General features: G+C 39.1%; 2 protein-coding genes across 3 annotated transcripts in view; one reads left to right on the forward strand and one right to left on the reverse strand.

Annotated features, from left to right (window-relative positions):
- Positions 1-815: 815 nt before the first annotated feature.
- Positions 816-6,887, forward strand: polr3c (RNA polymerase III subunit C). Of its 2 annotated transcripts, none has more exons than XM_005810275.3 (13): positions 816-925; positions 1,665-1,811; positions 2,112-2,376; positions 3,310-3,614; positions 3,708-3,812; positions 4,691-4,864; positions 4,946-4,997; positions 5,089-5,149; positions 5,239-5,389; positions 5,987-6,088; positions 6,306-6,355; positions 6,437-6,586; positions 6,666-6,887. In XM_005810275.3, the coding sequence occupies exons 2-13, from the start codon at positions 1,665-1,667 to the stop codon at positions 6,742-6,744; spliced, it is 1,641 nt and encodes a 546-aa protein (XP_005810332.1). In that variant the 5' UTR covers positions 816-925; the 3' UTR covers positions 6,745-6,887. The 2 variants fall into 2 exon arrangements, with proteins under 2 accessions (XP_005810332.1, XP_023186805.1); XM_023331037.1 differs by having other exon boundaries at positions 1,665-1,802.
- Positions 6,888-7,027: 140 nt separating this feature from the next.
- Positions 7,028-23,252, reverse strand: part of itga10 (integrin subunit alpha 10) — a 35,861-nt gene continuing 19,636 nt past the window's right edge. The window contains exons 8-30 of the mRNA XM_005810290.3: positions 21,511-21,661; positions 18,323-18,488; positions 16,994-17,067; positions 16,765-16,909; positions 14,684-14,832; positions 14,431-14,574; positions 14,131-14,337; positions 13,431-13,561; positions 13,135-13,301; positions 12,232-12,374; positions 11,184-11,294; positions 11,028-11,113; positions 10,793-10,934; positions 10,613-10,705; positions 10,438-10,514; positions 10,261-10,350; positions 10,080-10,164; positions 9,308-9,421; positions 9,126-9,233; positions 8,943-9,050; positions 8,763-8,858; positions 7,375-7,488; positions 7,028-7,284 (exon numbers count right to left, since the gene is read on the reverse strand). Of these exons, the coding sequence (XP_005810347.2) occupies positions 7,234-7,284; positions 7,375-7,488; positions 8,763-8,858; positions 8,943-9,050; positions 9,126-9,233; positions 9,308-9,421; positions 10,080-10,164; positions 10,261-10,350; positions 10,438-10,514; positions 10,613-10,705; positions 10,793-10,934; positions 11,028-11,113; positions 11,184-11,294; positions 12,232-12,374; positions 13,135-13,301; positions 13,431-13,561; positions 14,131-14,337; positions 14,431-14,574; positions 14,684-14,832; positions 16,765-16,909; positions 16,994-17,067; positions 18,323-18,488; positions 21,511-21,661 (2,752 nt within the window). The 3' untranslated portion in view covers positions 7,028-7,233. The remainder of the gene's footprint in view (positions 7,285-7,374; positions 7,489-8,762; positions 8,859-8,942; positions 9,051-9,125; positions 9,234-9,307; positions 9,422-10,079; positions 10,165-10,260; positions 10,351-10,437; positions 10,515-10,612; positions 10,706-10,792; positions 10,935-11,027; positions 11,114-11,183; positions 11,295-12,231; positions 12,375-13,134; positions 13,302-13,430; positions 13,562-14,130; positions 14,338-14,430; positions 14,575-14,683; positions 14,833-16,764; positions 16,910-16,993; positions 17,068-18,322; positions 18,489-21,510; positions 21,662-23,252) is intronic.

Below are 23,252 nucleotides of genomic sequence, written 5' to 3' on the forward strand. Positions count from 1 at the left end.
TGTAATTCTCAGATAATTTAATACATCTACCAACATTGAAACATTTTTGCTCTAATGGAAACAACATTACTTGTGAAAACAACATTTAAAGTAAGAACATCAAGTACACTAAATGAATCCCAGCAAATTGGTAAAGACATGGAAAAGAACTGGGACATTGGATTATAAAAAAAATCCCAATGCCGTTTGAGAAACATTGCTCTAAAGCAGGGGTCCCCAAACTTTCTCCTGTGAGGGCCACATAACTTGTCCCTTCTCTGATGGGGGGCCGGGGTCAGTTTGTAACAGAAAAAGTGTGACGATTGTAAGAGTGCTAAACATAAAAATGTATTGTTTTTCAGAAAGCACAATCAAAAAACCTTTTCTGGATTCTTCAGAGAACAAAAGTTAGGAAATAACACTATTTATGAAATAAATAATAACCAAATAACACTGGGTTCTCCACATAAAAAAAAGGGTTAGGGTCAATTATATGCATGTATAAAATAGTTACTAACTAGTAGTTAATAATAAAGTTCATTACTAACATTTATTTTATTGCAAAAGTCCAACTTATCAAATAAAAATGCACATATATGAAAATACTCTGGTATTGTTCAGGGGGCCGGACCAAATGTGGAGGCGGGCCGCATCTGGCCCGCGGGCCGTAGTTTGGGGACCACTGCTCTAAAGTCTAAAGCCTGCAACTAACGTTAACACAGATGAACTTGGCTGCATAATCATTGTATTATGTGATAACTTGGTCTACCATACTCCTCCAGGCCGACAAGCGGCGCGCCATCACAGCGAGACACGGATGAGCAAACCTGGATAGCGGAAGTGCTCCTGTGTTGTCATCGACGAGTCGCATGTGTGCGAAGTCTGCGGTCTTTGGGATGCATAGAGGCGAAAGTTTCTCCTGTCCTGACAGTTAACCGTGTGCAAGGTTAGTGCTAATAACACGCTGAAGTTGTACATTCACTGACCCACCGGGCATCATAAGGAGCAGGTTTTAAGGTTGTAGTCTTTAGCCGTAGTTGACAAACAGACTTACGTTACAAGAGACGTCAGTGTAACTTTGCAGTCTAGAGAGTTTGGGTTTTCTTGGATGTATTTATGTATTTCTTTTATGCCTTAAATAACAATAATCTGTTGCCAGTTCATCTTATTGAAACAGCTGCAGTCGTATACTCATTCTACCTCGTTTTGCCGCATACAAACCCAACGAATTAACTTAAGAAATTGTTTACATTGCAGTTCCTTGCAAAAATTGTGATATTTTTTTAAAATTCTTTCACAAGCCGTGTATTGTGCAACATCTTCTTTTGCCACAATTGCAGCTACAAATCTGTCGAGTTATGTTGCTAAACTTTTTTTTTCCTCGCTGCTTTAAATTAGGGTCCCCCAAATATGGCACAAATTCTCAATTGATATTAGGTCTGGGCTTTGACTGGATCATAATTTGGCTTTGATTAAAACCCTGTGCTTGTAGCTCAGACTGTATGTTTACAGTCTTTGTCCTCCTGCAAGGTGAAGACATTTGCAGCCCTTTAAGGGTAATATGTGTATTAGCCACCACACACGGCACTTTGAATATAGGACTGAAAGTTAAATTTTTATCTCATCTCACTAAAGCACCTTCTTCCACATGTTTGTTGTGTGTATTTATTCTTGCCTTTATGCAGATGACGGCCCAGGAGATCCGTCTGTGTGGCCTCCTGCTGCAGGAGCATTTCGGAGAGGTGGTGGAGAAAGTGGGAACTCACCTTCTCCAAAGGGGAGCACAGAACTTGAGGACCATCGTCCAAGAAACCAACCTCTCGGTGAATTTGGTGCGGCTATCCAACATTTTCTGCCTATAATTATAATTATCATTTAAATTTTGCCACCAACGGCTTGTGGTGATGTATTCAAGCCGGTTATTTTTTTCTCAACTTATTAGCTACTATTATTATTTTTTTAGTTTGTAAAGGATGGTGGATAATATTCAACTTGCATAAAATAAATTCAAAAGACTTTGATGTTACTGCATTATTACATCATTCATCACCATTCATATCAATGTTCTCTCTCAAAATGTAGAAGAAACTCAGGAATGATGGGTGTATTTTAATATTTCTTTTTCATTAAAGGTAAAGAAGTGTCTGTGCGTGCTTGTGCAACATGGGGCTTGTTGTTTCACCTCTGGCCGTAAAGGACCGGGCAGCCCCACAGAGTACCGGGCCTGCTCCGATCGGATCCTGAGAGTTCTGCGCTACCCGCGTTACATCTACACGGCCAAAACGCTGTACGGCGACACGGGCGAGCTCATCATAGAGGAGCTGCTGCAGCGTGGCCACATGACGATGAGCGGCACGGTGAAGACGGTCGCAGACCGACTCACGCAGAACATGGAGGGTCGGTTTTTATGTCCACCAGAACTCTTTAACTGCAGTTTTCTTGTTTCAAAAGCCTTTTGAATTTAATGTTAGGGTTATCACAATGACAAATTTTACTTGACGACTAATTGTCCCTGAAATTATTGTGATAAATGTAGATTTTTAGACCATTTAATAATATTCTCAAATATTAATAAAACTGTAATTTCTAAACAACAATACTGCTAGGGCTGGTAGAGATTTTAAAAATCCAAAATAACCTAAAACAATGAGTGAAATTGAAATAAAAACCTGCACATAACTGAAACAATATGTATTGAATTGTGGATTGTCTGTAAACAAAATAGCCCTTAAAAAGTATGAATCATTGGTCTCAAACAAAATAAAAAACAGGCAAAACTGTCAGTGTAAATTAACAAGAATACTCCGCTTGACTAATTCAACTAGTAATTCTCTGGCATGCTCCTCTTTTCAGTACTATTGTGATAGCAATAAAAATATCAATTAGAACAGTTTATTACTTGTTTTTAAGTAAATGTGCAGCTGTGACTGCATGGCCACCCAAACACAAACACTGCTCTTCAGTGTTTGTGTTCTTCAGAAACATACTGCTCTTCAGAAACATACCCATTTGTAATACTTTTCCTTAGGCCATGAGTCACTTATAGAAATGTGATTTGTCTCACCAAACTCCACACATTAACTGCATTTAATCATATGTTCAAATGTTTTGGTATTTGTTGATATTCTCTTTAAACAAACAGTGGAGAAAATAGTGAAAATAGCAATAATATGGCAACAATTTTGGCGGGGGGTTTAGGCATTGCAATCTGGAATTTATTGTGAAAAAGACATTTCAAATTCTTATATGATAAGAATTTATTACAATAAATAATAAACAATAGGATAAATTCTGACTCCTAGTTGAAATTGTGTGTTTTTTCCATTATAGAAGGCCACAGCATGGATTACAGAGAAGTGTCTTCCGCTTTCTCCAAACTGGTGGAGACCCATTTCCTCCAGCGCTGCCCTCCAGTGGGAGGAGCAGGAACTTCAGGCACTACCGCTCCTGCTGCGGCTCCTGCAGCTGCTGCAACTCCTGCAGCCGCTGTAAGCGTTGCCCCGCCGACTCCAGAGAGCTTTCCTGAGTGCTACAGCGTACCACATGTTTCGCTCATTGGACGAGGCAAACGGCAGCTTGTCCCCGAGAACGGAGAGGACCAGAGGAATGCAAAAAGGGCTAAGATGGACACAGAGGTCAGTGAATATTTGGTTCTATCAATAAGCTCCAAAGTCACTGGCCTACCTGTGTTTTTTTAATGCTGTGGATGTTTTATTTTGTTTGATCAGACACATGGTGATGAAGGAATTTACTGGCAGGTGAATTTTGAGCGTTTCCATCAACACTTCAGAGACCAGGCGATCATCAGTGCTGTGGCCAATAAGTTGGATCAGGTCAGGTTTCCACCGAATTGCTGAAAATACAACCAAACTATTAAAGGATGAGCTTAAAATAAATTATTTCAGTAATTTAATTCACTTTTCCTTGCAAACGTATTGATACCCATGAAGTTTTTCACACTTAGTCATATTAAAAAGAGTTCAGTGGGATTTTATGTGATAGACCAACAAAGCATTGTGCGTATTTGTGAACCTAACAGAAAACAATAGTTTTGAACTTTTGATTAAAAATGCTGCACGACCCTTAATCACTAAACGCATCATCCTGAGCGTAATATTCCCACTGTGATACAGCGTGGTGGCAGCATCATGGAGTGGAGATGCTTTTCTTCAACACGGTCAGAGTTGATGGGAAGATAGATGGAGCTGCATGCTGGGAAAAGATGCAGAATCCTTGAGGCTGGTGCTGAGGTTTATCTTTAAACAAACACCCAGAGCTAAGAAGGCATGATTTGGATGAAGTCATGTTATTGTGTTAGTGTACCAGTCAAAATCCAGATTTTTCAATCTGTAGATGTGTGAAGATGGGAGGAAAGATTTTCAGGCTTTAACACCATGTGTAATTTTTTTTCTTCCACGTAAATCCACAAATACATAAAAAATTGTGGCTCTACCTGAACAAAAAGTGAAAAAATGTTAGTGAGAATAGTACAGTGTTTTTAAATTAAAACTGACTTGCTGTGTATTTAACAGCATAGCTTTGCATATTAAGTTTTCTGACAGTTAAAATGTCTACTTTGGATTTTTGTGTATTTAAACACCCCAAATTATTTTATTAAAGAATACATAATTATATTATAAAATTAGATTACAAAGGGAAAAAGCATCATCCATTAAGTTATTTTAGGATTGTTCATGTTCTAACGTCTCAGACCAGCAGTGAAATAGTGAGGACCATCCTGAGGATGAGTGAGGTGACCACTTCGGCCACCGCTGCCTGCACTAAGCCACTCTCAGCCAATGAGGTCTTCAGGTCCCTCCCTGCCAGCTACAACATCCCCAGACACATTTTGGATCAGTATCTGACTCTGCTGGTGGACGACCCGGTACGGACGCCGCCTGCTGGGCAATTTCACTTCCTATCCACATGAATCTCTTTTACCATCGACTGCTTCTTTATTTCCCAGATGGAGTTCGTTGGGAAGACTGGAGAAAGTGGAGGAGGAATGTTTGTTGTCAGTATCTTTTTGTGCAGTTAGATCCAAAGCTGAAATACTGAATTATCCAGTCTGGTTTATAAATCGGCTGTATTCCTGAACTCATCTCTTAGATCTGCACAGAGCTCTTGCAAACCTGGCTCGAGCCACGGTTGAGTCCATCGTGCAGGAGAGGTGAGTCCGTTAGGGTTTTTACGGGACATACGTGTAACTTTCATGTGAACTGACTTATCAATCAGTTCTCATTTTCATCTGCTGATCAGATTTGGCTCCCGGTCGGCTCGTATCTTCCGTCTGTTGCTACGGAAGAGACACCTGGAGCAGAAGCAGGTGGAGGACTTTGCCATGATTCCAGCAAAGGAGGCTAAAGACATGCTGTACACGCTGCTGTCCCACAACCTGGTGCAGCTCCAGGTGAACCACAATAGTTTAATTGATAAGATGCTTTTAAAATGTCCCTTTTGGGTTGTTTTATTTCGGAATTGTCTTTTGAATACAGTCAGAGTTATAAAAGTTAACAATTGTAATTTGATGTATTGTGCAAAAGATGTCATATCTTTGCTTTACAGAAACTTTACTTTTTGTACCTGTGCTGTGTTATTCCAACAGGAATAATAAGTTCATTTCACACTAGTTAAAACTAAATTAAATCATGTTTTTTGGTTCAACACTTAAAAATGCCAAATTCACAGTAGAGTGAGGTTATTGTCACATTGTTTATTACTGAAAATAACATTAAAAAATAAATCACTATTTAATATCAATGTGCCTAAAAGCTGAAATCCAATAGGGTGAAGGTTTTGTTTAAAAAAATGCCAAGAAATTTAGAAAATTCAGGAAAACTGTATAAAAAACTTATAGGAACCTTTTGTGTCACTTTTACATAAACCTTGAATTAAGCAGATTTAATGGTCCAATTTTATCACTTTTCATTCTGGTAAATTAAAAGGCCACAATTTTATCTTGTTTGACAAAAATGTTTTCCAGTCTGACAAACTTTCTCTGCTTTAGGAAATCCCCAAAACCCCAGATTTTGCTCCGTCTCGCACTTTTTATCTTTACACCGTCAACCAGCTCCCAACCGCCAGGATGCTGCTGCAGAACTGCTACAAGGTTGGACCTTAAGATCTGACTGGACGTTTTCTTTCTTCCTTTCTTGCTTCTTTCTGTCTGTTTGTTTTAGTTTTTCCATATTTGAAGCCACTGTCGATATATCCTCCATAACTAAATTTGGGAAAGTATGCAGATGTCACATGGAAATGTGTAGGATCCGGGTGCATATTTTCCTTTTTTTGCTGCTTCTGCCTTTTCTAACATATTTTTCCTGCAGACCGTGGCCAACCTCATAGAGCGACGCCTGTTTGAGACCAAAGAAAACAAGTGGGTCCTACTCTAAAGATTTGGTTTGATGGTTTAAGTTCCCGTCTCATTGTGGCTGATTGCTTTCATGTCGGTTTTCAGGCGCCTCTTGGAGAAATCTCAGCGAATCGAAGCCATTCTGGCGTCTCTGCAGGCCAGCGGGGCAGAGCCCGAACAGCTGAGCGAAGTCGAGGAGATGATCTCTGCTCCCGAGAAGCAGCAGCTGGACGTCTTGAAGCTTCATGTTAACAAGTAAGAAGACCAAACTGAAACTGTCTTTTTCAGTTTCCTCAATAGTCTCTTTATGTTTTTGTTTCTTGTCCTTTTCCAGGTTAGATTCAGCAGAGAACCAAGTAGATGAAACCATCTTTATCTTAGAATCCTACGTCAGCTCCACGTCTACTTCTTGAGTCGTAATGGTTAAAATTGATTCCAAAATGTCATCATTTTTAAAAATGATTTCTTTAGTGTTTCTGTTAACTTTGACTGAATATGTTTATTTTTCTTGTTTTTATTGTGTGGATCGCGACTGAATAAATATCAAAACACCTTTTTTTTTTCTTCCCCTGACCTGTTTTTATTCCATTAGAAAACAAACAACACACACACAAAAAAACCCCAAACAAAACCTGTTCTGACCGTTTAAAATATGAAATTGTGGAAAAAGTCTGCAAGTTAAATAAAATAACTGTAGTTTGATACATTTTGCTTAAAAAAAAAAAAGAAAATTTACATAATTGCCCCTACTGACCCTGAAAATCTTGGGCAGTGCATTTCTGTCGGACCCTGGTGACACTGACTTTGGTCCTGGAGATTCATGTTGAACACTTCAAGTTGAACTTCATCATGTTGCCTGTTCGAAGGCAACTGGTCTGGTCGTCTGCTTTGTAAACTCTGTCTCAGTCCTCGTGGTTTTCATCCTCTCTATGTTTCCGTGCGAAGAATCCAAGCTTTGAGAACAACAGGACAGCTGAGATCAATATCTGGCCTGTTACAAACTTATGTTTTCTGAACTTCCAATAAGAGATTTATTCGGTTACCTTCCACAGTATGAATATAATCAGTGCTAATAGCAGCAAACCGCCTATGATGCTGCCGATCAAAATCCAGAGGGAGATAGGAATAGCTCGGCCCTTCAGCACTTCTAGGACAGTCTGGAAAGAGAAAACACTCAGGAAATTGCAGCGTTTTGCAGAAGTGTTCACAACTAGCTTTTATCTTCTTACAACTACAAGCCTCATTAGTGTTTTGTTCTATACACAGACAGGAAATGGTACATTATTGTCACTTTTTTCCCCCAGTAAAATCAGAAAAATGTGGTTTGTATATTGTCACCTTCCTAAAATAATGACCTAGCTCATTTCCTTTTGTCAAAAATTTTGTTTTGCCAAAATCACTTGCCATAGGCAGTTATCTTAGGAGGGTGATGATGTGAGTTCATTCCCCTTTACCATGATACTCCTAAATAAATTATAGTGCAACAAGTTTCCTTTACGTGTCAACCAGCTGTTGCTGCTTTTTTGACGCATTTATATATTTCATAACATAAAACAAACTTTAATTTCTGACCGATAACATGAATAAAGTTGGTTCAATTTGTTTTTGCAGTCACTGGCAAACAGTTGAGTTTTTGACCGATTTTTTTTTTTTTTTTTACAAGGTTTTCAAGCATAAATGGCTTGTTTAATGTTCACATCTCACAAATTAAATGTTAGACTTTGACTAGGCAATTTGAAAGAAAACCTGTTAAAGCTGACAAAAGACTTAAGACCAGAAAAAAAATTCACCTTCCTGAAAGACAATGACTCTAAAGCTACAACCTGACCAATAATGGAACAGTTTAGATAAAAGCATGTTCATGCAAGAACGGACAAGTCAAAACTCAGAATTAAAGATAACTGGTTATCTATTTAAATACCTAAAAATAACTGAGCTATTTTTGCAAAGACCAACAGTCTTCGGGTGTGAAAAGCTGGTAGGAAAATACTACAAAAAACTTGCAGCTGTAATTATGGCAAAGAGTGATTCTTAAAAATTGTATAATTTTCGGGCGTGCTGTGGATAGCGTGACCAATGTTTGGAGGCCTTGAGTCCTCGACACAGCTGTTGCGGGTTCGATTCCCGGACCCGGCGACATTTACCGCATGTCTTCTCCCCTCTCCTTCCCCCTTTCCTGTCAGCCTACTTTCATATAAGGGACACTAGAGCCCACAAAAGACCCCCTAGAGGGGAGAAAAAAAAATGGTATAATTTTCTCTCTACATCACCACTACTTTGTGCTGTTCTATCCCATAAAAAATACAATGAAATACTTTGAGGTTTGTAGCCGGAGCATGGTGAAATGCTGAAAGCTTCAAATAGTCTGAAAACGTTTTAAACACTCAAATATCTCCTCCCTTTGCTGAGTGGAAGTATTCTGCAGTCTTACCTCCCCCTGGACTGTTCCTGCTCCCAGAGTGATGAGGTTATTCTCCTGAGCTGAGAGACTGTAGGCGCTAATTATCCTCACTGACTTATATTTGACCTACAAAGTCACACACAAAGGATGAGCCATCTTTACATCATTTGGAAAGACTCTTATCTTCCACGTGACGCTCTGTTAACTCACTTTTCTGAAAAAGTCATCATGAACTCTGCGGCTGATTCGAATAACCGCCTGCTGACCGAGCTGTCGCACCTCACAGACAACCTCTGTGCACCACGACCGGCTGCAGTTCTGGACATAAAATATGGCACGTTACAGCCTGTAAAATGACTTCTTGGTGTTTATTCCTGAATCAAAAAGCCTCACCAGTATTTCATCATGCATCATGTCCTCAGGATGAAGGGGACGAACGTCTTTCTGTCTGGACTTCAACTGGGTTACATCACTCAGCACTCCGCACTTCATTCCTGTGGCCTGAGGGGAAGCTTAAAAATGTCACATTGTTCAAATTCAATGCACATAAAAGCAAATCACGGAGGCCCACTCACGTTGTATGTGAAGACATCCGTTACAGTCATGAAGACGGCGTCTTCTGCTGCCACAGAGGGCAAAAGCACACGCAGCTCCAGATTACTCACAGAGTAACAGCCGATATTCAGTAGCTACAAAAACAGACAAAAAAACAAAAAACAAACACATTTTACTTCAACCTGTACAGTATTGACATCTAAACAGCTCGGTGCAAATTCACCCAGAATGACTGTAGTTAAGATCTATGGGTCTCCAGTCTTTTTAAGGGTGAATTTTAGTTCATTTTCATTTCAGTACCTGATCATTTTGAAATAAATGTCTCTTTAATTTGTCAAATCTGCTAATCTGAGCAGTGAAGTCACGCAGGTACGGAATTATTTTGTTTTCGGTGGTATTATTCGAAAGGATTGGTTTGCTCTGCTCTCGGAAAAGTATTCAAGCCCACAATGTTTTCCACTTTTTGTCACCTTACAGCCAAAACACTTGTATGTTATTAGGATTTATGTGACAGACCAACACAAAACTGTGGATAATTACAAAATGGAAGAAAAATTACACATGGTTTTCAAAAAACCTTTGCAGAAATCTAAAAAAATGTGTGCTTTCCACCTCTGCAGGTGGAAGCAATGTTCTCAGCTCAAGATTTCTATTATTAAATGAGGTTAAAAATGTTGCTACAGCTGGCTTTAACACTGAAGATTTGTCACTTTCAGTTCCTCTGCTGAACATGACAGTTTTTTTACTAACCTTTCAGACAGATGGTTGAAGGAGAAAAAATGAGAAACTTACCCTGATGTACGTGTAGAACTCTGGACCCATGGCTTCTGATGCTGTCCGTGTGGGATGGACCTCGTAGCGGTTCAGGTTAGACTCACTAAACAAAGAACACCCAAACAAAAGAGCCCCATATCAATAATGATGACAAAAAAGTAAATAAAGTTTGTAAATTAAATTAATTCTATGCTCAAACCTGCTAACAAAGAGATCTGGCTCATATTGTACGAAAGTCTGCAGCTGAACACTGTTGTCCCCCAGAGTTCCCTCTCTCTCACTGCTGTCACTGTAAGACAGAAAAAGATGGATATCACTAAAAATATTGTCCTTTTCTGTTTGTTCTTTGGGATTTGCAATGTTTGGACAATCTTACCTGGTAGCATTGAGCTTCATTTGTAACCGATTGTGCAAAGAGGTGCAGCTGAATTCAAACTCCAACATAAAATTCACCTGGAAACAAAGAGCAACAGAGACTGCTGAAGTGATGCCTCCCACTACTTGAAGGGCAGAGAGGTGTGAAGAGATCAGCCTCCTCAGCAGCAGGTTACCTTTGAATGAGAGCGAAACACTGGGTAGCTGACGTTACACGAGTGGCTGTTTGAGCCTAGAGCGGTACACTCTATCTTGAAGTTGGCATTCTCCTTTGTTAAAATTAAAGGGAAAATAATAGCAATAAATATTGCACTCAAACCACGCTGCATGTGTAGGATAATTAAAGCAGAGTTTACTTTGATGCTGATGCTGGAGAAGTGGAGGTTGCGTGAGTAGTGCAGCTTCAGGCTAGTGTTGTAGGCATTTTCCAGCCTGTTCTGGAGCTGCACTTCCACCGACAGACGCCTACGAGGGCTGCGAATCACATAAGGTTTCTGCCTGTGCGAGAAAACATGACTCACTCAGATCTAGCAACCAGAAGACGTTTTACTTTAACTGGCTTCAGGAGAGAAAGCTAAAGCAGATCTGTACCTTGTACCAGAGATGTCCAGGTGTGCCTGCAAGACCAGATCTGTTGTGCAAACGTCATCTTCGCCACAGTCTTTGAAAAATGGTATCTGGACAGAAGGACGAGAAAGGTTATTCATGAAAATAAAAATGGAGTGGAGTTAGCTTTGTGCTGCTTACAAATTTCTTGACGCTTGTTGGCCAGCCTTCATCCAACACCGGACCCGTCTCTGTGTCGTTGATCTTAAACCGCAGTGAGAAGCTGATTGGGCGAATATAATCTGCTGTATCCTGTGTGGCAGATAGAGAGGCTTCAGCCACATTTGTTTACTAAGTACTTTAAAAACAGCCAATTAGACTGGACAGAATATTTGAAACCAAATACAATAGAAGTAAAAAATTACCTAAAATAAGCAACATAAAGACTACATAAAGAATAAAGTTTAAATAAAACAAACACCTAATTTGTGTCAAATGTATATAAGGAATATGTCCAAAATTAAGTGCAGTGAGGATAAAAAGAGAGTAATATGCAGCATTTTGCACAAGCTGAAAACCAACAACCACCAACATCCAACCAATATACCAGTTGTAATGTAGGAATGAATTTCTGTTTCTAAGTGGTGTAGTGTCAAATTTGTTTAAATTTTGCTAATTGTTTAAACAAAAAAAAGCTCATCTTAAAAAAAGAAGTTTGATTGTTGGCTTTTTGTTTGAGAGAAAGGCAATTGTCTGGTATCTAAGAAGAAAGCTGAGGAACAGCAGATGTCAAGAAAATACCAGAAACTCAAGCATCCCACCCTGTGGGACGCCATTTATAAATGAAGTACATTAAAAAAAACAGGAATTATTTTCTGTTTTCCACCACTGGCAAACTTCGACCAGCCGGGGCTCATCTGTACCACACATGTCCCCACAATGCTGCAGATTAAAATTTATGATCAACTGTGCTTAAGAGAGTTGTTAAATCTGAGAGAACAAGGACTGCATGAGCCCATGAATGTTTAGCCAGTGCAATGTTGAACCTCAACACCACAAATCCTATAATATTCAGAGACCTCAAACCAGACTCATCAATTTTAAGAACACTATTTCATCGGAAAAAAATTCAATTGGCCCTAAGCAGAAAGGAAACATTGAGAACAATGCAAACGTCGGAGACCACTTAGTGGTCCAGTCTAGATTCTTTCATCACTGGTGTTGATTACGTGGTTGCTCAGATACTCACGTATACATGGAAAGGCAGCTTGTAGCAGAGAGTTTTTCTTGTTTGCACTCGCACTGGAAGCTGCATCTGTCTGTGGGAGCTTTCATCGAACAGAGCTCGCGCTGAAAACTTCCTGTCATCCAACATGGCTGACACCCAAAGATCTAAGGAAGAAGCATGAATCAAAAAGATGTGAGCTGGAAAATAAACAATTTATTTTTTTTGGATTAATCTGGTTTGATTTGAAACTGGTCACATTTGGTTTGTTTATGGGCAAAACTATTCCCAGAAAGCGTAAGGACAGCAGAAAAATGTTCAGCTTTGAAATGATTGTTTTTATATTCGAACTTGAATTGCTTTTTAAAAGCTTTTTCACATGAGTCACGTTTTCCCTAACAGAGCAATTTAACTTTCAGGAACTGGTTCTTTAACTCTTTTCAGAATAACCTCATTTTCTCTGTGGTGAAAAATTACTACAAGTTAACATCTGCTGATCATGTTATATTAAATGTTTTGTGAACTCTCACCAAAACAACTATTTGGGTTACATATACAAGGTTGGAAGTTGCTTTCTACAGCTGCATCAGAACCAGACTGCCTCGCCCCTTGTTTTGAATTCCTTATTGTTGGTATAAAACTCGTGTGTTGTCTCTGCTTGGCAGAGCTTTTCACCCAGACCTGCTACATTATTGATTGTTCTACAGGCTCTCTGTATTGTGCACAATATATGAGTAAACCTGATTGAGTGATTTCATCTGACAGAGCTTGGTAAAATAGTTTTTTCCACAACATGTGAGCAAAAATAACTATTTATTTATGTTGTTGTGTTGCTTCATCTGACTAAAAAAATAGATTTGTTCAGCATATTTTTTAAGGTCTTTAAGTAAAATAAACAAATAAATAAATGAAAATAAAAAAAAATACCAAAAGCATTGCTGTGTGGTCCAGGTGAGCGTGAAACGGCCGTGAAGCAGGCTGTGGCGTTGAGGCATGCCGACTCTCTGCCGCCCCTCTGACACGTCTTCTGAATGACGTTAATGGAGTGCGGCTGGAAGGACAAACTCACATTGATCTGGACGATGCTTCTGGAGCTATAAGAGCAGGAATGAGAAGCAATTATCTTACAAAAGGTCCTAGCTGCTTGTAAAGTGTCTTTCTGTGTCACATTACAGGCACCCTATGCAATATAATCTGCTGTGGTTGCGATTATCCCTGCTTACCTGAGCAGCACGGCTCTGCCCTGAGCTCCCACTGCCAAATCTATCAGCTCATCACCGTCCAAGTCCAACCGTGCACTTACACTGCGGCCAAAATACTGCAGAGAGGGGGAGAGGGACGACCCTAATATATGCTGGGAGGAGGAGAGAAGCAGATATTAGTGACTTAATTCTGAGACGCAGAATGAAGTTGCAAAAAAGCATGTTTTCATAAAACAGAAAATCGGACCATTTTTTTATACACCATTTTAATGATTGTTAAGCAACTTAAATCTGTACTGTTAAACAATCAGACATGAGAAAATATTCTTTATTTCAGGTGATGTTTGTGTCTACATATGCCACAAAACTAAGGAAAAATCCTTGTTATTTTATTAATAGCAGGTAGTCAAAAGAATATTATTTGTGCCTGTATCTGTGGAGGAATCTATGAAAACAATAACACGGTTTAACACATAAATAGTTTCTTAGTATCTGCAAGTTAATTACCAAAGAGCTATTAACTTAATTCCGCTTATACCAGCTGCAGATGTACACATTTCTTCCTCGTTCATCCACTCATACAATATTTTCAGATGCTTGGACTGAACATGAAGTGAAATTACAGCTAAAGACTTTTCTAAGTCCTGGGAAACTACTGATCTGATTCAGTATTTTTAAAAAGTGGTTTACTTTTGCACTGCAGTATACCTAACATAACTACCTGTTTGCAGTCATGGATGATGTAAATATCATATCCATGGTAAACATAGATGGCCCCTCTGTGCTCATCCTCCAGCGGCGCTCCCACCACCAGGTCAGTGAAGCCATCATGGTTCAGATCAGGAGCAGCCGCCAGTGCATAACCAAACCTGGCATCCTGAGACTTATTGTCGGATTTCAGAGTCCCATTAGATATAAATTTTCCCTCCTGTAAAAACAAAGAGACAAGGGAAAGAAGAATGATCACCAAGTTATTAAAAATAGTTGTTACTGCATGTTTAAGATGCCACTGCTTTGTTACCCCATTGAGAGTGTAGATGTAGACTTTTCCAGCTTCCTTGTTTCCTGAGCCAAGATACATGGGAGCAGCGACCAAAAGGACGTCAGTGATGCCATCTTTATCGATATCCAGCCCGCACAGTTCACTGCCATAGTAAGATCCAATCTAAACACAGAAGGATGTAAATTCATCTTAATCCCAGTAGGTGGAGCCCTTGCTATGCTATTTGCAATAATTGATGATGTTGGAGGAACATTCAGCAACAGAAGTTCACCTGTTCTCCATTCAAAGCCTGCACGATGTCAACATAGCCGTTTTCATGGAGTTCAAATAGAATGACTTTGCCTTTGTGTTTAAATCGAGGAGCCCCAGCCACATACAGCCTCCTCCAGTCACCAACAACCACAGATGACACAGTGTACCCTGCAAACACACACAAATACAAATCAGACCTGGCAGCGGCTGCCTACAAATGACCCTCAAGGGGACATAAAACTGGCCAAGCTGCATGTTTTTGACTGAACACTGACAACATTGCTGAGTTAAACCAATTGTGTGTTAATTTTGTGCTCCTGTTCAGTTTTGCTTTATTTTGATGCAATAAAAAATGAGGTTTTACACAAAAAAAAATCTTATAAGTGTTGTAAAGTGAATTGCTTCTGCGACAGTACTTAGAACTGACTTATCATAACTCCTTTAGCCAGGGTACATGTTACTACCATTTGTACAGAGGGTTTTAGCCACTTTAAGTGTGATAAAAGCTTTCGATAAATGTTCAGCTTCACCTTTCCCCTCTTAGTAAACCTCAGACATACTTATTCTGATTCTCATGAAGCACGGCTGACTAAATAAACAAAGATGACACAACCACAGATTTTTAAAGGCAGAGTAAAGAGCATTGGCGATACCCCAACAACAAGATCGAAAAGAGGAGCAAAAATTAGATAATTCATTTAGAAGGGTTGGAATATTTTTGTGTTTATAAGGAGCCAAATTTAGACTCTAAAATAAACACCAGCTGTTGATTCATAAAAAGTTAGCGGTGGATTAAATGTTTTTCATTCTCATTGCATCTCTTTGTCAAGTTCTCTTTCATCATTTCATTTATTAATGCCACTGCTTTCAGCTAAGTTTACTGTCTAGAACAAAGGACATTTTTATTTTACTAATTTATAAAGCAGAGCTAAACCAACCCAGTGTCTCTAATAAACCAGAGAATAAAGTTTGTCAAAAGACAAATGTTTGAGACGCATTAATAGCCCTGGGCAGATCAAACTTGAAATAAGAGCGTTGTGGTTGTGATTGAAAAGAGTCTGACTTCCTGCATTCAGCCTGATCTTGGAAAAGGATTTGGTTTTGACAATCTTAAAACTCTGGAAAAATGTGCAAATGCTCAAAATATCTCTAAGATATAGAGGAAACTATTAGCCCATGAAGACTCTTAAAAAAAGCAATATAGAATTATACAAGTAATTTTATAAAAATGGAAACTAGTACCAGGAAGCTAAACCTGGATAATATAGTCAGTCATACCAGTTAGCTCCAATATGGAGATTTGCATACAAAGAAGATTCCTGTACAAAAACTTACAATAATCCATTTTAAAAAGTAGTGAAATACTTTTGGACTGTTGATTCTTTTAACAACCCTTGCTGAAATAAACAGTCCAAACAGCAGCAAATCTGAATTTTAAAGTGATTAATAAAAATAAAACCCAAGTTTCTGGCAAAAAAGAAAAAAAAATAGAGAACTAATAATACTCTCAAAGTCATCCCAGAGTGGGACTGAGATTGCAACAACTTCTTTTTTTTCTTATTTTTGTTTAACCTGAAAAAAATGTTATTTCCATTCAAGATTGTATGTTTTTAAGACATGTCTGTATTGAACTGAAGTTGAATTATTGGCTTAACTCCAGAAAATGTGCATTTCATTAGCAAAGCAGAGAGATGGTGTATTTTCTGAACAATGAAAATTCAGCTAAATGAAAACGATGGGACCTCAAATGAAATCCTGAGTTACACCACAACCAGGAATGTTTGCTTCTTTGTTGTCCAGGTGACAGTTATGGGGCTGTAATTGCTTGTAATTGTAATTTTTGTTATGGAGGAAAGGGCTGCTGTCTCAGATTGCACAACAATCACAGGGCATTTAAAGCATTCAGCAGGATCAGAGGCAGTTATACAGAGAGAAGACCCGAAAGCAAAGATCTGATTATTAAAACAAATAACGTTTTTCACACGATGAGGGTTCTACTTTAAAAAACAATGAAGAATAATACTACACTCCATAACATTTTAATCTCCTTTTACATGAAAGCTAATAAACACAAAAAGGTTGCTTGTGAAATCTTTGTACCTAAATAAGCAGCATGATTTTTGAGCTCCAATGGAAATTCACTTTCAAAGGCTTCTCTGGGGGGGATAATTACTCCGTTGGTCCCTTCCTTCAGGACCCCTCCATCCCAGTCGTAGGCGCCCACAATCCCAAACAGAATGCCATCCTGAAGAAATTAGTTTGGATTAAATAATGGACAAGTCAGTTTATATTTACCACATAGTTAAAAATTAACACAAGTAAGACTTACATCCAGTGTGTGCGTTGAGAAACCGATCTGAGACATCTCCATGTGGAACGTGCTTTGATTGTAGCCCAAGGTACCTAAAGGAGGACAGCATGTCAGCATCTCTCATTTCTCTCCTTTCTTTGTTCGTATTCTCCTCCCTTCCCTTTCCTTGTTATGTCTCATAGGATCTGATCTTTAGCGCCCTCAAACGCTGATGGTGACAGACATTTCCTTTCCTCCTGTCCCTTCCTCTTTGATTTTCCTGAACATTTAAAGGTGGCATCAGTTTCAAAAGCCTTCCTCCCACGTTTCTGCAACTACTGCAGTATCTGGCACCAGCTGTACTTTCTTTGTTTTTGTTTCTAGTTTTTTCTTTTGTTTTGGTGCAGGATTACATTTTTATTTCTCAGTCACATGGCAAATATTATAACTTATACATATAAACCAATGGATAAATTCCTATGGTAAAAACTTTACATATGTTATCTATAAAATAAAACTAAGACAGATGACACTGAATCTGGAGTTATTTTGTCTTTTTTTTTAGAGCCACTGTTTCTCTCTACATACCAGATAGCTGCAGGAAATTAGAAAAGTGTTTTCAAAGGTTACAACAATACAATATAACCATTTCATGCAGTTATTGGACTGTCATTGTGTTGAGATTTTAAGCACTACTTTATAAATCAGTTTGAACATTACTAATGGCATTGCTTTCAATTAATCAGGAGTGTCCAGAGGCCGTTGTCCTCCATGTTTTAGATGTGTCCCTTCTCCAACATAGCATGACTGAAACAACTAAGTCAAGTTCTGGAGGAGCCAACTAATGAATTACGTACTCACCTGAATTTAATTCAATAAATATGATTCAGGGAAACATGCAGGAAACTGGCCCATAAGGACTGGCTTTGGACATCACTGCTGTTAATTGATATTTTCAACCAGGATAAAAATCCCTCTGGCAATTAAGGAGGTGTTGCTAGTGTTATGATGTGCTGAACTATGAAAATTAAAGCCACGTTTATTTGCTGATGATGAGAGTAAAACAAATTGTTCAAGCTTAGCGTTATTTTCTGACTTAATCATACAAAATCCTGTCACGGCCGCTTCTGTCCGGCATGTCTCCTGTAATACAAGTGACATAGGCAGTTGCTCAGGGTGGCACTAGAAAGGCAAGATAAATTTTCTTAACTTATCTGTCAGTTGTGCTCTGAACAATTTTTTTTATTGCTCTTATAAACAATTGCAGTCAGAAGGGGAGCGTAGAATAAGAAGACTGGGCTACATATCCCATGATTTCCTGCACCTCACCCCAGGGATCATTTACACTAACTTTGATAACACCCTCACCTTCAAGAGTGAAAATCCGATCTCCGAGAGCGTCCACAATGTCATTCAGCGCAGCTTCATCGGTCACGTTGAAAAAGTACTCGTCATCTGGGTCGCTGGCGATGTATTTGATCTCATTAATGAAGGTCTCTGGATCCTGCTGTTTGCGGATATAATACCCCAGAACCTGAATGGCAGAAAAGAAGACACATAAACATGAGATTCTATGAAAAACAAAATGGTAGATGATACAAAACCAACAATGGGTTCATACAAAAACAGACAAAATTGACTTCTCAAGGCAAATGATTCCTTGCATTTCAATGATTCTCCATGTTGAAGTAAAATAGAAAAACACATTTTGTGGATGTAATTAGGAGTTTCATCAATCCTCAAGTTTTGTTACATGGAAACACATTAAATGTAAAACACAAAGCTGGAGGAAACTGAAAATAAAATCCATTTCAAGAACATATAAAAAATCCATAAGAGAAACCAATCCATGAATATTTCCCTGAAACTCGGCTGCCAAGCAAAGGAAATCCTCTGTTTTTAAAGGGTAGAGGAGGGTGTAATAGGGTGTACTGTGTCATATAATACTAATAAATATGTACATTACGATCCTATAGAAGAAAGAAAGAAAAATCCTCAAGCTTCCATGTCATGGTGGATTTTGAAAGTTTATAAGTGATATTAAAGAGAAAAATAGAAAAGAGGGAACGGTATTTCCCAAATATGCATCATTTGGCAAGTATTTAAATAGAAAAGCATCCATGCAATGTGCTCCATAAACTACTCAAGCAACAGATGTTTTTTTAATATCTGCATGACACTGATGTATAAAACAATCTGCTGTTCCTGCGTTGTACTTTGAAGAGGTCTGACCTCTACCATGAGATACTTTCCTGTGCACTGTCAAAATGTGCATGCAGTGCAGAAAATACTAAATCATAACATACCTGCTGTTATAGGAAACAGTTAACTGTCATCACCTGACTTTTTACCATCTGAGTCCAAAGCCCCCTTTTATATCTGCATAAGATGGCCACACTATGCTTGGTGTTTATTTTTTTGATGCTTTAGCATTAAGACCACCTCGCAATCTACACGACCTCCCTGACCATCTGAATGTGGTTAAGTAGCAACAAATGTGGAAAATGAAACTCTACATAGAGGCAAGCCTGATCTTGCAGTCTGCTCCTACTCCCCAACCAGGTTTTCATTGGTTTTCCAGCACTGAACCATATGAGCTAAAATACTTTCTTATATTTTGTGGAATTTCCCTACATACATAAAGTTTCTGCATGTCCAAAACCAGTTTTGACTTTGGAGAGGCAAGCACCAGTAGTATTTTAGTCAGGACAAAAGTTAAGGATTTTCTTAAAACTCCAGACTGTGCAATCCTGATTACTAAGCTATACTCTGTGGAGGTATATTGAGAGGGAATCAGTCACACAAAATACAAAATCAGTTTTTTTTTACTGATTACTGTGAGAAAATAACAGCAAGACTGAAGTTGTATTAAATGTTTTGTAGTGATTGCAAATCTTTATTCTAAAAACTATTAGTTACTTGCTCAATTTCCTCCCTGACCTCATTGCCAACGCAGCAAACTCTGCAGAGTTAAATCAACCCTGTGCCGAGTGTATTTGGTCCTAATCAGAATTTTATTCTTTCAGAGTTATTTCAACAAGAGATTGAGTAATTTTAACATTTGAAATTGTTATAGCTACTCAAACGTTTGATGAAATAACTCTGTAAGAGTTAAACTGAAATCCATTTTGAAAAGGACTAAGTAGACTTGGCATATCCAGTAGGGAGTAGACTGTGAAGCAATCATTTCTCCCCTTAAGTGGAACCCGAAAAATTAGGTCCAGTCATTTTTTAATTAGGAAAAATTAGGACTAGGCAGCTTTCGTCAAGCAGCCTAGTCAGAGTTTGGAGGTATGCCCACAGCAATTGTGGTACAATCTTAAATAAAATCATAAGATTGTCAAAAAATTTACATTTGCATTTTGTGCTTTTTGACAGTGAACATATTTTGTTAACCTGATTATTTTGTCAGGATTGCTGAGCTTTTTTCTTCAATCAAAAAATGAATCTTCAGGTTCTACAGGGCATCCAACTGCTCTGTGTTTTGTGATCCAGTTGCAGACGATGCCCTGCATAAAGCCACGTCTACATTTTTGTAAAGCAGATTTCACACAACCTCACTGGAAACACTGATGTCATGGGCGTCTGAGCAACTTTTTCAAGTGATCAACAGAAGAGCTGAGGTTACTCAACACGCTGCGCAGGTTACCTGTTTGAGGTCAAACACCATTTTGCAGTAAATTGGACAATTTATTGAAAAATTGTACTTCTATTTTTATTGTTGCATTTTGAATGCAGTGTTTAGTTTTGTTTCAATCTCCTCTGCTCCCCATCGCCTGTGCCTCGCCACAGCAGCTCCTGGATGTCTGGGAAGGTACCTGGTGTACCGGACCCTCATCAGGCTCATCACATAGCAATGAAACAGGCTTAATTTTTTTCCTGGATGACTCAGTTTTCGTCTGTGTCTTCCAACCAGCACACATGTTGGTCTGGCAGACTGATGAACACAAAACAGCATCGACTCTAATCCCTACTTGACTCTTTACGATGACCCAGATTCTTTCCGGGATCTTGGAAAAAGATAAAAAAGAAATGGCAAAACACTGAAATGGCTGTGCTATAAATAAGCCCTTTAACCTAAAATTGTTTGTTTAATTTGCTTTTCCTTGTCATGCAAGCTCATTTATTCTTGTGCTTCTCCTGCTTTATGAGGAGGGGTTCAACCACTGGTCTCTGCCTGACCTGCGGATACTTTCATTGGACCGTTGTGTGCAGAATGGAGGGGTCGGGTGGAGCCGGACAAGGAAGAGTTTTTTTGTTCCCAGCTGGATATTTCAGTGGGCCCAAAGGGTTCATTTGGTAATTAGGCAGTTATTTTGGGAGAGTTGTGGTGATGTTGTGCGGTTGCTTCTGGGTGTTTACAGAGGCCATGCCACATTTGCACAATATGGGAGGAATGTCAGAGCTGCTCTGCACCCTCCGAGGAGAGTGCATATTAGTTGTTTGCTGTGCTTTTCACAATTTCAGTACTATAAAAGGTAAAAAGATATCTGAAAGCGGTGGAAATCAGTGTAATAATGAATGCGCTGCACCATTGAGAGCCAGATATCACTCACAGCGATGGCGTATCTGGTGATGTTTCTGCTTTCGCATTCCTCCAGAGCGTCTGGCAGCTCGTCCCCGTCGTGCGACTCCCCGTCTGTGACCACAATCATCACCTTGGTGGCGCCTTCCCTGGCTCCACGCTCAGCGCTGAACGCCTCTGTGCTAAAAAAAAAAAAAAAAAAAAAAAAAAAGATAGAAAACAGTACTGGTAAAGCTGGTGATTATGGCAAACTGAGCTGAATTTGAAACAGACTCAAGGAGGGAGAGAGAAAAAATGCGGTTGTGAAACGTGTGAAAGGGAGGAAACCCAAAAGGTATCCAGTCACTTGGGTTCTTGCAACGTCAAAATAAACTTCCTCTGTGTGATAATATACAGTATCAAGGGTTTCTCTGAGGAGAATAACCAGCTAATAAAACATTGAAACTCTGGATTTGAGTTCACTCCCTGCACAGGATTCATCTGGAGCCTTTCAGATGTTCATTAACAACACTTGAAACGCATACCCCAGCTGCCAGTTTACACACATTGATCACTGCATGCAGCTCGCATGTGTCACTACACACAGCGACCACATTTGTGAATTCCCTTGTAGCTGTAACCCAGAAGGAGAAACCCAAATGACAAATGCACTGACGGTCTCATGCCGCACCCTGTTTGTCTGCAGGAAACCTGTTCTCTCTGGGACCTGGTTCAACGGTTGAATAGGGTTGGTAAGCCTCAGACCAGCACACACAAACATATGCACACGCAGTGCCTAGTCACCCCTGGTGATCTCAGTCATTTCCAAGTCTAACTGTAGCCCTTGCCTAAATATAACATTGTGGTCAGCCACAAGAAATTTAGAGTTGAAAACAACCATTTCCCCTCAGCAGCCTGCAAATAACAGAGGATGAAAAGAAAGAGGAAAAACAGAAACGAGAAGTGAAGCAGGGGTGACAAATACCTACACAAAAGGTGCACAAAGTGACCAGAAAGCAATCTGATTTATGAGAAGAAAAACTCGAAGACTGAAAAAAAGGATTATATATCAAACATGCTTACTAAGCAAATAAGTCAGAGAATAAAGACAGAACTTAAAAGGCTGATAAAAGAGTGGAGAAAGTAAGTAGAGCTAATTGGGAGCCCAGGCTGGATTTACAAGTCAGTTTATTGAGTCTCAGCAGAGTGGTAATGACACAGCACAGCGGCACGCTTTTGTTTGTGGGTGACTGAGAGACGGGTGGAGCTACAGAGACGTCAGCGGTTTATCCACTTGTAAGATGTTATTTCTTCTTTATGAAGCGATCAGCATTTATTTTATGCTCTGCACTTTACAGAATGTGCATAATAAACATGTAATAGAGAAAAAAAACAAGCTCAACATTGAGTGAAGCAGAATCTGAAGGCAGCTATTAGAGATTTGGAAATATTTTTTGCTGTTATCAATACGTACTTTGCTCTGTTATTTTTAAAAATATTTCAGTTCTGGGATTTAAGAAATGGCATTTATAGCAAACCAGGAATGAAGGGATGTTGGTGTTACACACAACAGCTTCATTTGGAAGTGACACATGTAAACTAGCAAATGTAAGAGCAAATCAATTATTACTTTATCTGAATAAAATCACCCAGATAGAGTTATTAACCATAATCGGGAGCTCTCAGAAGAGACAACAGACAAGGACAGCTTTCTTCTTTAAGAGTAGCCTTTTAATTTTTTTCATCTTTCTTGGTTTTTAGGTATTTTTCAGCCAACCATGCAAGTTCAATTCT

The sequence above is a fragment of the Xiphophorus maculatus genome, chromosome 3, assembly GCF_002775205.1.
Source record: "Xiphophorus maculatus strain JP 163 A chromosome 3, X_maculatus-5.0-male, whole genome shotgun sequence".
NCBI lineage: Eukaryota > Metazoa > Chordata > Actinopteri > Cyprinodontiformes > Poeciliidae > Xiphophorus > Xiphophorus maculatus.

What these genes read in the sequence shown, in the direction of transcription:
- polr3c (XM_005810275.3), top strand. Translation starts at nt 1,665, where the DNA reads ATGACGGCCCAGGAGATCCGTCTGTGTGGCCTCCTGCTGCAGGAGCAT. An exon ending in ACTCACGCAGAACATGGAGG is followed by an intron (nt 2,377 to 3,309) that starts GTCGGTTTTTAT and finishes TTTCCATTATAG; the next exon opens with AAGGCCACAGCATGGATTAC. An exon ending in GGGCTAAGATGGACACAGAG is followed by an intron (nt 3,615 to 3,707) that starts GTCAGTGAATAT and finishes TTGTTTGATCAG; the next exon opens with ACACATGGTGATGAAGGAAT.